The sequence below is a fragment of the Lepidochelys olivacea genome, assembly GCF_965140295.1.
Source record: "Lepidochelys olivacea isolate rLepOli2 genome assembly, chromosome: 18".
In the NCBI taxonomy this organism is placed as follows: Eukaryota; Metazoa; Chordata; order Testudines; family Cheloniidae; genus Lepidochelys; species Lepidochelys olivacea.
This window is the reverse complement of record NC_140428.1, coordinates 13,725,298-13,738,508: the sequence shown is the minus strand read 5'-3', so window position 1 is coordinate 13,738,508 and position 13,211 is coordinate 13,725,298. Positions and strand designations below refer to the sequence as shown.

Here is a 13,211-nt window from a genome sequence, read left to right as displayed (position 1 = left end):
AATATTTTGGCTTTTGAATTTCTCCTGAAAAATTGAAATTTCTGTGCCCCTCTTCCACCTTCCCCCACCGATATTTTTGCCAGTGTACCCAGAAGCCAACCTAGAAAACGTGTCCTCCCACCCTCCTACCCAGTGAAGGGAGCGGCATTTTGGGGCTGAGTTTATTGAACAGGTGGATTCTTCGGTTCTACTTACCAACACAGGTAAGGTAGAGCATGGCTGTGTGCATAGGAGGCCCCCCATCTTGCCCATAGTATGAAATCCTAACCTGCAAAGACACCACGATCAGCACGACTATTTTCAGGACACCATCGCCTGTAGCAAAGCTAAGAGTAAAACAGATACTGCCTGGGGACATAATGCTGCCACGGATGAGACCAGAGTGCGAGTCTTGCACGTGGTCTTCCGCTCTCTACGCTGGGAGCAACTGGGAGTGCTGTGCAGATGACTCCTTCATTAAAATTCATTAGTTTAAGACAAAGAGGATAGTCATGTGGCTTGGGACCTAGGCCAGGACTCAGGAGTTCTGGGCTCAATTTGTGGCTCTGTGCCGTCAGGCAAGTCCCTTATTCTCTCTATGTCCCTGTTCCCCATCTGTGAAATGAGGATTATACTATCCCACTGTCTGTCTTCTCCATTTAGACCAGGGGTTTTCAACCTGTGGTCCACGGACCCTTGGGGGTCGGCAGACGATGTCTAAGATTTCCAAAGGGGTCCGCACCTCCATTCAACATTTTTGAGGGGTCTTCAAATGAAAAAAAAGTTTGAAAACCACTAATTTAGGCAGCTCTTCTGGGCAGGGACGGCCTCTCACTGTGTTTGTACAGCACCTAGGACAAGGCGGCCTGTGGGTGCTACTGTAATGCAAACCCTAATGCAGATTAGAGTCGTATTGCTCCCTCATGGAAATGCACAATAGGATAAGGAGTCTAAATAATAAACAACCCATCAGCAAGTAAAACCAAAGCAACAGGTCCCGGCTGCTGAAATGAAGCGGTTTTACAACTGGGCTGTTCTCTCAGTCTGTGAGGTGACAAAAGCCCCAAATGGGAACGCATCGCCCAGGGATTCATGGGATACCCCGCTCATTCTAATGCCCAGGACGTGGGCACCCTTAGCAAGCAGACATCTCACCAGCCAAGGCACAGTGTCTGTTGTCCAACTTCAAACACCCTTTTGCCTGGTCCAAGTCCCAAGTAACAGCTCTTTGCTCCTGCGCTTGTGGAAGTTTGACATCGTTTTTTCCAAGGGTGCTTCTCCCCCTCCATGACCAGCTCACCTTGTTATCATTGACAGCATTGCTTGGCGCCTTCATAGTCACCACCACCTCCACCCCGGCATCCAGGGGCCATCTGGGCACGCACGTTGGTACCTTGGCAACCTCAGGGTTGTGGACAATATAGATGTCAACACCAGGGGTGCCACGGACATCGAACGACGTGGCATCCTTCGGGGCTGATCTGAGGCAGAGGAGCACATTCAGTTACTGTTGCAGCTGGAAATCCTGTCTGCTCCCGACTTCAGCTCCGTAAAGACGCCACAGAGCCAGACAGTGGTCATGTGACCGCTCCTGTTCTAAGGTGAGGGGATTCCTGTGGGTGAGGTAAGTGGCACCCATGGAAGCTTATGACGTAAACTGCGGGAGTCCTGTACTCCATGATGGAGAAGACCTGCTGTAGGTGAGCAGATTTCATTCAGTATTTTGGGGTGGGCAGGTACAGCTGAGATCTGGTGTCAAAAGCTGCACAAAGGAAACTGATTACAGCAGCAGTTCTCAACCAGGGGCACATGTACCCTTGGGCGTACACAGAAATCTTCCAAGGGTACAACTCATCTAGATATTTGCCTAGTTTTACAACAGACAACATAAAAAGCACTGGTGAAGTCAATGCAAATTTCATACCACGATTTGTTTATACTGTTCGATATACCATACACTGAAATGTGAATACAATATTTATATTCCAATTGGTTTATTTTATAATTATATGGTTAAAAATGAGAAAATCAGCAACTCTTCCGTAATCGTGTAGCTGGGACACTTTTGTATTTTGATGTCTGATTTTATCAGCAAGTAGTTTTTAAGTGAAGTGAAACTTTAGGGGTACGCAAGACAAATCAGACTCCTAAAAGGGGTACAGTAGTCAGGAAAGGTTGAGAGCCACTGGTTTACAGTGCACAAGTAGTCTTACTAGGCCTACAAAACCCTGAGACTATGCTACATATCCATGAGAACCATTAACTATTTACACATATTCACTCATGTAATATTTCCTCAATTTAGATCAAGTTTTTGACACACAACTGGGTGCGGGGGGAATGGGTGGTATCATAGAATCTCAGGGTTGGAAGGGACCTCAGGAGGTCATCTAGTCCAAACCCCTGCTCAAAGCAGGACCAATCCCCAATGAAATCACCCCAGCCAGGGCTTTGTCAAGCCTGACCTTAAAAACCTCTAAGGAAGGAGATTCCACCACCTCCCTAGGTAACGCATTCCAGTGCTTCACCACCCTCCTAGTGAAAATGTTTTTCCTAATATCCAACCTAAACTTCCCACACTGCAACTTGAGACCATTACTCCTTCTGTCATCTGCTCCCACTGAGAACAGTCTAGATCCATCATCTTTGGAACCCCCTTTCAGGTAGTTGAAAGCAGCAATCAAATCCCCCCTCATTCTTCTCTTCCGCAGACTAAACAATCCCAGTTCCCTCAGCCTCTCCTCATAAGTCATGTGCTCCAGCCCCCTAATTGTTTTTGTTGCTCTCCGCTGGACTCTTTCCAATTTTTCCACATCCTTCTTGTAATGTGGGGTCCAGAACTGGACACAGTACTCCTGATGAGGCCTCACCAGTGTCAAATAGAGGGGAACGATCATGTCCCTCGATCTGCTGGCAATGCCCCTACTTATACACCCCAAAATGCCATTGGCCTTCTTTGCAACAAGGGCACACTGTTGACTCATATCCAGCTTCTCGTCCACTGTAACCCCTAGGTCCTTTTCTGCAGAACTGCTGCTGAGCCATTCGGTTCCTAGTCTGTAGTGGCGCATGAGATTCTTCTGCCCTAAGTGCAGGACTCTGCACTTGTCCTTGTTGAACTTCATCAGATTTCTTTTGGCCCAATCCTCTAATTTGTCTAGGTCCCTCTGTATCCTATCCCTACCCTCCAGTGTATCTACCTCTCCTCTGAGTTTAGTGTCATCTGCAAATTTGCTGAGGGTGCAATCCACGCCATCCTCCAGATCATTAATGAAGATATTGAACAAAACCGGCCTGAGGACCGACCCTTAGGGCACACCGCTTGATACCAGCTGCCAACTAGACATGGAGCCATTGATCACTACCCGTTGAGCCCAACAATCTAGCCAGCTTTCTATCCACCTTATAGTCCATTCATCCAGCCCATACTTCTTTAACTTACTGGCAAGAATACTGTGGGAGACCGTGTCAAAAGCTTTGCTAAAGCTTTAGGTAGGGATCAGCCAGTTCATTTACACCCGAAGAAAAATACTTGGAGACTTTACCAATCATCTCTGTGACAGACGTGGCAATTTCCTGCAATAGTCTTAGGAAACCTTACTGAATTAAGTTTGTGTGTTTGGGGTCTATTGCATTCAATGTATTTTTACGTGTGGTTTATGTATTATTGTGGGTTGGGATTGTATGTAGCCTCTCCGTAGAAGGCAGAGGGGGCTTGAATCCTGGGAAGTGTTATGAACTTCAAAGTACTGTAATGAACAACGTGCCAGATACCAATGGGCTCTGGGGACAAATAGTGTCAAGTGGTTTGCCTGGGGAATCTCTACAGGGAGTTGAATGCAAATTCCTACCTCTGGTTATGCAAAAACCCAGCCTTTGGAAGTTGTGTCCTGAGAAGGAGATCATTGTCTGGTGATTGCCTGTTCTTGGAATCTCAAGGTCAAGGGCCCAAGCTGTATAAAGGAAAGATTAACACTATGTCTCCACTACATCATTTGCAGCAGCGCAAGCTGCACTGATGGTAATGCTTCTGGTGAAGACACTCTAAGCAGACAAGAGAGAGCTCTACCATTGGCTTCATAACTCCTGCCTTCACATGAGGTGGTAGCTATGTCAGCAGGAGAAGCTCTCCAACTGCCATGGCGCTGTCTACACTGACGCTTAGTCAGTGTAACTTACGTCACTCAGGAGCATTTATTATTCACACCCCTGAGCGATGTAAGTTGCACCAAAGTGATTTGTAGTTTGGACATAGCCTGAGCTATTCATGGTGGTGTTAATTCTGAGCTAAGGCTGTTATGAACTTGTAACCACCCCATGTGGTGGAGTTTGAAGGACTGCCTCCTACCAGAGCCCCTGCCGGAGTTGGGGGGTGATCTTTGGTAGGCTTATTAGCACATTTGCAGGATCTTTATTATCTTAATAGGTTTTCTCTGTAATGCTTTCACCTTAAAAATAAAGGTGCTTACTTATACCCGCCGGATCGGTGGGCAGCGATCGATCCAGCAGGGGTCGATTTATTGCGTCTAGTCTACCCGCAATAAATCGACTCCCGAGTGCTCTCCCTTCGACTCCTGTACTCCAGAACCACGAGAGGATCAGGCAGAGTTGATGGGGGAGCAGCAGCAGTCAACTCACCACGGTGAAGACACCACGGTAAGTCGATCTAAGTACGTCAACTTCAACTACGTTATTCACATAGCTGAAGTTGTGTAACTTTGATCGATTTCGCCCCCCCCCCCCCCGCAGTGCAGACCAGGGCTAAGAGAAAGCGAAGTGCAGACGCTGGCTCATTTAAAGCAATCTGGCTTGCTGGGGATATCATGGTATAGACAGGGAACTCTGCAGCCTGGAAAAAGCCCAATTAGGAGGAAGAGAGACACTGGTCTCTACCCAAGAAAGATGATGGCTGAGGAGCCAGGAGTGGGTGCCCTCGAGGGACCTCAAAGGGGGATTAGAGGTGCAGTTGCCCTAACTTTTGACAAGTTCATTCCCCATTTCTCTGGGTACAGTTGTGGCAGGTTATAGGAATAGACTTTGGTAATACCACATTGGAGAGTGGTACTAAATCTTCCTATAAACCCGCTACTCCCACCGATACCTTTCCTTGTGGTTGGAATTAGCAATGCTTTCTTATGCTCTGTAAATGCCTTATTCCATGTGGTGGTTTCCTGAGCAGGGTTAGAGGACTGGGGTGTGTAAGGGTGCGTGTAGGAATACATGGGTCTTTATCAATCTAAGGGATTTCTATGGCTGACATCACCATCTGGTAAGCATCTCAGACTTTAATGTACAGATGTGGAACTGAGGCACAGAGAGATTAAGGGTCTCAGAGACACTGAGGCTTAGGGAGACCAAAAAGTGCCTAAGTGGTTTAGGAGCCTAAGTCTCATTAAAAATCACCAGGACCTAGGAATAAATCTGAGACAAATATCTCCCAGTAAAGCTGGGACAAATAGTTATTTGAGGAAAAATTAAGATTTGGTCAACTGGAAAGCATTGACAAATTTGACATGACTAGCTTGAGCCATTCACAAAGTGGCCAGACAAGGTGAAGGAGGCGGTAATGGTGGTAGGAGATTGCTCAGTGATTAGGGCACTCACCTAGGACGTGGGAGACCCACATTCCAAATCCCTGCTCTGGAACAAGCCTGCAATGAACTTTTTCAATTCAAGGAAAAATCTGAAACATTTCAGATGCCGTTCGACTTCAACCATTTTTTTTTTCAGAACTGCCAATGCACCGAAAATCAGTTATTTGCCCAGCTCTGCATCAGAGTCTAAGAGACTTAGGCACTTTAAAAATGATCCCCTAAGTGACTTGCCCATGATTACACAGGAAGTCTGTGGCAGAGAAAGGAATTGAACCTGGGACCACAAAAAGCTTGCTGAATATTTCACATATCGTAGAATTGGAAGGGACCTCGAGAAGTCATCTAGTCCAGTCCCCTGCACTCCTGGCAGGACTAAGTATTATCTAGACCATCCCTGACTGGTGTTTGTCTGACCTGCTCTTAAAAATCTCCAATGATGGAGATTCCACAACTTCCCTAGACAATTTATTCCAGTGCTTCACCACTCTGGCAGGAAGTTTTTCCTAATGTCCAACCTAAACCGCCCTCACTGCAATTTAAGCCCGTTGCTTCTTGTCCTGTCCTCAGAGGTTAACGAGAACAATTTTTCTCCCTCCTCCTTGTAACAACCTTCTAGATACTTGAAAACTGTTATCATGTCCCCTCTCAGTTTTCTTTTCTCCAGAGTAAACAAACCCAGTTTTTTCCATCTTCCCTCTTAGGTCATGTTTTCTAGACCTTTAATCATTTTTGTTGCTCTTCTCTGGACTTTCTCCAGTTTGGTCCACATCTTTTCCTGAAATGTGGCACCCAGAACTGGACACAATATTCCAGTTGAGGCCTAATCAGCGGAGAGTAGAGTGGAGGAATTACTTCTCGTGTCTTGCTTGCAACACTCCTGCTAATACATCCCAGAATAATGTTTGCTTTTTTTTGCAACCTTGTTAAACTGTTGACTTATATTTAGCTTGTGACCCACTATGACCCCCAGATCCCTTTCCGCAGTACTCCTTCCTACACAGTCCTTTCCCATTTTGTATGTATGCAACTGATTGTTCCTTCCTAAGTGGAGTACTTTGCATTTGTCCTTATTGAATTTCATCCTATTTACTTCAGACCATTTCTCCAGTTTGTCCAGATCATTTTGAATTTTAATCCTATCCTCCAAAGCACTTGCAACCCCTCCCAGCCTGCTATCATCTGCAAACTTTGTAAGTGTACTCTCTCTATGCCATTATCTAAATCATTGATAAAAAATATTGAACAGAACCAGACCCAGAACTGATCCCTGTGGGACCCCACTTGTTATGCCCTTCCAGTATGACTGTGAACCACTGATAAACTACTCTCTGGGAATGATTTTCCAACCAGTTATGCACCCACCTTGTAGTAGCTCCATCTAGGTTGTATTTCTCTAGTTTGTTTATGGGAAGGTTACGCCAGACAGTATCAAAAGCTTTACTAAAGTCAAGATATACCACGTCTACTGCTTCCCCCATCCACAAGGCTTATTACCCTGTCAAAGGAAGCTATTAGGTTGGGTGTGATACTATTTGTTTTTGACAAATCCATGCTGACTATTATTTATCAACTTATTATCTTCTAGGTGTTTGCAAAATGATTGCTTAATTATTTGCTCCATTATCTTTCCAGGTACTGTAATTAAGCTGACTGGTCTGTAATTCCCTGGGTTGTCCTTATAGTGCCATCTATAAAAAAGAGAATATTTGCCCTTTCCCAGTCCTCTGGAGTCTCTCCTGTCTTCCATGACTTTTCAGAGATAATCACTAATGGCTCAGATATCTCCTCAGTCAGTTTCTTGAGTATTCTAGGGTGTATTTCATCAGGCCCTGGTGACTTGAAGGCATGCCATAAAGCAGAGCACTTCTGGTTGACCGGAGACAATCCAGTCCATGCATTCAATTCAATCATTCAGACGCATGTTTTCAACCCCCTTCCTAACCAGTGACAGCAGAATGGCCCCTTGGAGCCATCAGGAGCAGAGGACACCGGTCACAATTGGGAGCCCTAGCTTGTCATTCAGCATCCACCTTTCCTGTTAACTCCCATGAGTCACGGTCTCTGTGGTTAGGGTGAGGATCCTTCCTGTGGCAGCCATGCAAACCTCTTCAAGAGAAAACATAGAATAGAATAGGAGGACTTGTGGCACTGTAGAGACTAACCAATTTATTTGAGCATAAACTTTCGTGAGCTACAGCTCACTTCATCGGATGCATACGGTGGAAAGTGTACATGATCTTTTTATATACACACAAAGCATGAAAAAATACCTCCTCCCACCCCACTCTCCTGCTGGTAATAGCTTATTTAAAGTGTTCACTCTCCTTACAATGTGTATGATAATCAAGTTGGGCCATTTCCAGCACAAATCCAGGTTTTCTCACCGCCCCCCCCATCCCCCCCCACAAACCCACTCTCCTGCTGGTAATAGCTTATTTAAAGTGACCACTCTCTTTTACTCTCTTATTCTTTTACGTAGAGACTGTCCAGTTTGACCAATGTACATGGCAGAGGGGCATTGCTGGCACATGATGGCATATATCACATTGGTGGATGTGCAGGTGAACGAGCCTCTGATAGTGTGGCTGATGTTATTAGGCCCTGTCATGGTGTCCCCTGAATAGATATGTGGGCACAGTTGGCAACAGGCTTTGTTGCAAGGATAGGTTCCTGGGTTAGTGGTTCTGTTGTGTGGTATGTGGTTGCTGGTGAGTATTTGCTTCAGGTTGGGGGGCTGTCTGTAGGCAAGGACTGGCCTGTCTCCCAAGATTTGTGAGAGTGTTGGGTCATCCTTCAGGATAGGTTGTAGATCCTTAATAATGCGTTGGAGGGGTTTTAGTTGGGGGCTGAAGGTGACGGCTAGTGGCGTTCTGTTATTTTCTTTGTTAGGCCTGTCCTGTAGTAGGTGACTTCTGGGATTTGTGCTGGAAATGGCCCAACTTGATTATCATACACATTGTAAGGAGAGTGATCACTTTAGATAAGCTATTACCAGCAGGAGAGTGGGGTGGGAGGAGGTATTTTTTCATGCTTTGTGTGTATATAAAAAGATCTTCTACACTTTCCACATAAGCATCCGATGAAGTGAGCTGTAGCTCACGAAAGCTTATGCTCAAATAAATTGGTTAGTCTCTAAGGTGCCACAAGTACTCCTTTTCTTTTTGCGAATACAGACTAACACGGCCGTTACTCTGACACCTGTCATTATAGAATAGAATAGAATATCAGGGTTGGAAGGGACCTCAGGAGATCATCTAGTCCAACCCCCTGCTCAAAACAGGACCAATCCCCAGTTTTTGCCCCAGATCCCTAAATGGCCCCCTCAAGGATTGAACTCACAAACCTGGGTTTAGCAGGCCAATGCTCAAACCACTGAGCTACCCCTCCCCCCTTTAGTCATTAGTCCTGATCATTTTGAATTAGTCACACCTGGCCAGAAGCAGACCCAGGAAACAAGCTGTTGCCAAACAGGTGGAGTTAAGATTTCCTGCTAATCCGTAAAGCAGAAAGAACAAGTTTATCCCAGCCGTCCTTCATGGATGGAGGAACCTGCCTGCTTGCTGGCAGGCTCTGACTTGTGCTGCCTTTTGGCAGTGCAGGGTCAGGAAGGAGACAGGCATTCCAAAGGCAGTTCTCCCAGCACGTCCTCCTCACCTCAGCAGAAAGTGCCCCAGTCATTGGTGACCCTCTGCATGAGGTGACAATGGCCAGTAGCCCTACCTGGTTCCCAACAAACAAGGGATTAAACCCAGCTCAGCTTTCCCCTTATCTGGCGCAGAGCTGGGGGGTGCCTTGGGAAGGTCCAAATCCGTTCCCAAAGCTCATAGCCCTGAGCCAAGTCCCAACCTGAGAGGCTGTTTCCTTCACCTTTTATTATTTATGACTTGGGTTACCATAGCCCTGAAGAGCCCCAGTCACGGACCGGGACCCAGTTGCACCTGGCACTGGATAAATCCCGAACAAAAAGATGGTCTCTGCCCCCAGGGGCTTACAAACCAGCAGACGGATACAAACAGACGGGGGAGTACAAGGAAACGCTGAGACAGCACTGGTCAGCATGTTGGCAGTGGTCCCCGCACAGCAGTGGCCTAACCATTGTCCAGTTTTTTGTGGGCATCGCAGCAAAGGAGAGTTTGGAGGAGGGACTGCCTCCTTGTTATAAGGATTATCACTTGAGGAAAAGCCTGGCTGAACACAGCTACTTCATCGTGCCAATTCATGCTGCTCAATTAGGGATGGGGTGGAATCTCCACCCTTAGAGGTTTTTAAGACCCGGCTTGTCAAAGCCCTGGCTGGGATGATTTAGTTGGGGATTGGTCCTGCTTTGAGCAGGGGGTTGGACTAGATGACCTCCTGAGGTCCCTTCCAACTCTGGTATCCTATGATTAGCGAGGACGGTTGGTTCCGTGGTTGAGAACTCATGACAAACTCATGTCAGTCCACTGTTTTTCCAGCTGACACAGAGGGAACAGCCAAGTGTTAGTCACCAAGCACCGAACAAACAAGAGATCACATCACAAAAATCTGTGACCAGTATGTTGCTGCCTATGTAGATAAGGATTAGCAAAGCTTTCCCCACCGTGCAGCCCCAGCCCCAGAGACTGGGGTATTAACTGTTACGAAGACTCACAATAGGCGGGGCACAAAGATGATTAAAGACAGGAGAGCCAAGATGTGAGGTGGGTCTGTCAGGGATGTAGTCAAGTCTGGCAGGCAAGGAATGCAGCTACCACCCTTAGCCTCTACCTGTGGGTATTTTCCAGGAAGTTCCCTGTTCTTGTTTGGGACATGCTGCATCTAGCAAAGGCGCCATAGTGCAGTGTTGCCAACCCCAAGTGCTTAAAAACTAATGAGTTAGCCCCCAAAACTCATAAAAATCATGAAAGAGAAAAAATACACTGGGGATTCTTAATCTTTGATATCTGGTTTCTGAGCCATTTTCATGTCAGCATTTTCTGAACGAACCGTTTTGCCATTTTGCTTTGAAATAAACCAGGTTCTTTTGAATGGTTTTGCAATTCGTTTTGTTTTTAAAGAAGCCGGGTCCTTTTGAATTGACATTTTCTAATTGAGGTGTCACTTCAAAACCAGCATTTCAAAATGTTTCCTTCTACCCAAACAAAGTATTTTTTCAGTTGTTTTGTTTCAGCAAGAAAAACAAACCAAGAAAAGAGTTCTGTTTCAGTTTGAAACTCCAACAGCTTGCATCTGGGATTTTTCAGTTGGGTCACTGAACAGAAAAAAACAATGATTCACTCAGCTCTAATTGAGGGCATTCCACATCACCTGGTGCTTGATTTCTTCAGTTTGGCAATCCTGCCACTTGCCAGTCACACCCAGAACTGCCCCCCGTTCCCCCTTCCTGAAGGCCTGGTGGTGGCTGGTCCACCAAGCTACCGGATGCAGTTACAGAACAGTGAAGCTTCTCTCCCTTCCTCTGATTCCAAGGACAGCCTGAGCTCTAAATTTATGGTGTGCATCAGTGACACTCCAAGCCATTCTCTGAGCCAACTATAAAACTATTAGCCCATCTACTTCCCTGCTGTACAACCGTGAGATAGCACAGGGAAAAGGAAACACAAGAGCAACTCAAACACTTTGAGAAGGAGTACTGGTGGCACCTTAGAGACTAACACTTTGCCCTCTCTTCCCCTAACACAGGCAGGGCTCCCCTTCTGCATTTAAGTCCAAATAGCTGCCTGAAGGGAATTCGCATCTGCAGCATGTAACATAAAGAGCTTTGAGGAAGCCATGAGCCTGAGCAACTGGACAGCCTGTGGAGGAGATGTATTTATTTAGATGGACTATATGGGCCAAAGGCGTTAACATCATCCAGTCACTGTCCAACATTAAGCAGCATTAAACAAGGTTCGGAGTTTAGTGCACAGAGGCCTCGGTCTGCTTAGTACCACGGCAAACACACTATTAGAATCACAGTAGTAGAATATCCCAGTTGGAAGGGACCTCAAGAGGTCATCTAGTCCAACCCCCTGCTCAAAGCAGGACCGATCCCTAATTTTTGTCCCCTCAATGGCCCCCTCAAGGATTGAACTCACAACCCTGGGTTTAGCAGGCCAATGCTCAAACCACTGAGCTATCCCTCCCCCCAAAATCTAATCTAATCTAATCTATGATTAGAAATCCTTTCAACCCTTTATTAAAGATATAGGAAAAGGACAGTTAAAGCATCTGAAATGTACTGTATTAAATAAACCTTTCTTTTTAACAACATCCCTTGTTCCCTTTCCTTGAGCTGGAGGGAGTTTTTAGAAGAAAAACCCCTTGTTAGACAGTCTCTCAGCTAATATCAGAAACGCTAATCGCTGTCCTTTGGGGCAAAAGAGAAGTTAGCTGAGATGGGCTGGAAGTGTTGCTGTTGTTAAAGTTTGATCCTGTTTCATCCCAGGTGGTGTTTGGAATTCAGCTGGAGCTGGTGGAGGTAGCCATGTCATCTGGGTCCCTCTCTCTGGTCCAGTCCAGTCAGGACATCTCTCAGGATCAGGATGACAAAGGTCCCAGGAGATGGTGGGGGAGGCAGGCATGATGGTGAAGCTTGCTCCACTAGCCAATTTCTCTCCCAATGTCTCTTTTCTGAAAGTCCCACAGAGGGAGTGGTGGGCGGAGTGGCCCATCCCCTCATTATCTGGTCCACCATTTAGGCCTCGTTTCCAACACACCACATTTGGTTCACTGATTTTTGGTTTCACACTTTTCTTGTTTACCAGACTTGATCCTAACACAGTCCTAAAGTTGTAGCAATCGGCCTTTTTGTTTGGACCAATCCAGTCTGTCTCCCTTTCCCCATCCCCATCTGTTGTAGGAGGTGATTGTGACATCTTATGACCTTACACTGACTTTTGACAGTTGAGCTCACTGTGAGGGTAAATAGATAGGCCCTGTGACCACAACAGAACCAGGGGGATGCTGCTGCCAGAAGAGGGATGGAAACAGAGGGGCCAAGTAGCTCTAGGAAGAGCAGATTGAAAGTTGTTCATATGGAGGGTTGGGGAGAGAATGCAGGAAGCACACTGCTCTCCCAGCAGGGTCTTTCACAGAGTGTATGCTGCAGTCTCAGTGAAGAGGAGCCATTACGGCAGGCTTGGAGGAGACAGGAAATCAAGTGAGTGCCTGATTTTACAGAGTCTCGTTGGGATTTAAAAGTTAGTTTATGTTTCAGGCCCCAGGACTGAGATATAGAAGATCCGGCTTCCATTTCTGGCTCTGTCACCGACCCCATGTGTGGCCTTAGGCAAGTCATGTATTTCTCACTGTGTGTCACTTTCCCCAGCTGTAAAGGTAGGGGAGCATAATCCTTTGACTATTGAGACTGTAAACAATTTGGGGCAGGATTATGGTGACCGTATGTCCCGTTTTGGCCAGGACAGTCCCTTTTTTAAGCCTTGTCTGGACTTTTTTGACAATAGTGGGCATTTGTCCCATTTGCTCTTGCCGACATGATCAGTTGGCCTGAGAGAATGTGTGAGGAGAAAGCCCGGGGAGGAGTAGGCCCTGGGACTGTATCCTGAGTAGGGAAGTCTGGCAAGAGGCCAGGAGAGACGAAGCAGCTGCTAGGCGTGGAACAGGCTCCAGCAATAAGCCCTGATAAAAGGGCAGGATCTAGGCCTCCAGGGAGGGCCA

At 46.5% G+C, this 13,211-nt stretch overlaps 1 protein-coding gene across 1 annotated transcript in view; it reads right to left on the bottom strand.

Annotated features, from left to right (window-relative positions):
* LOC311532695 (protein-arginine deiminase type-3-like) overlaps positions 1–13,211 on the bottom strand; it is a 42,586-nt gene that overhangs the window by 24,503 nt on the left and 4,872 nt on the right. The window contains exons 2-3 of the mRNA XM_084651384.1: positions 1,280–1,460; positions 196–268 (exon numbers count right to left, since the gene is read on the bottom strand). Of these exons, the coding sequence (XP_084507510.1) occupies positions 196–268; positions 1,280–1,460 (254 nt within the window). The remainder of the gene's footprint in view (positions 1–195; positions 269–1,279; positions 1,461–13,211) is intronic.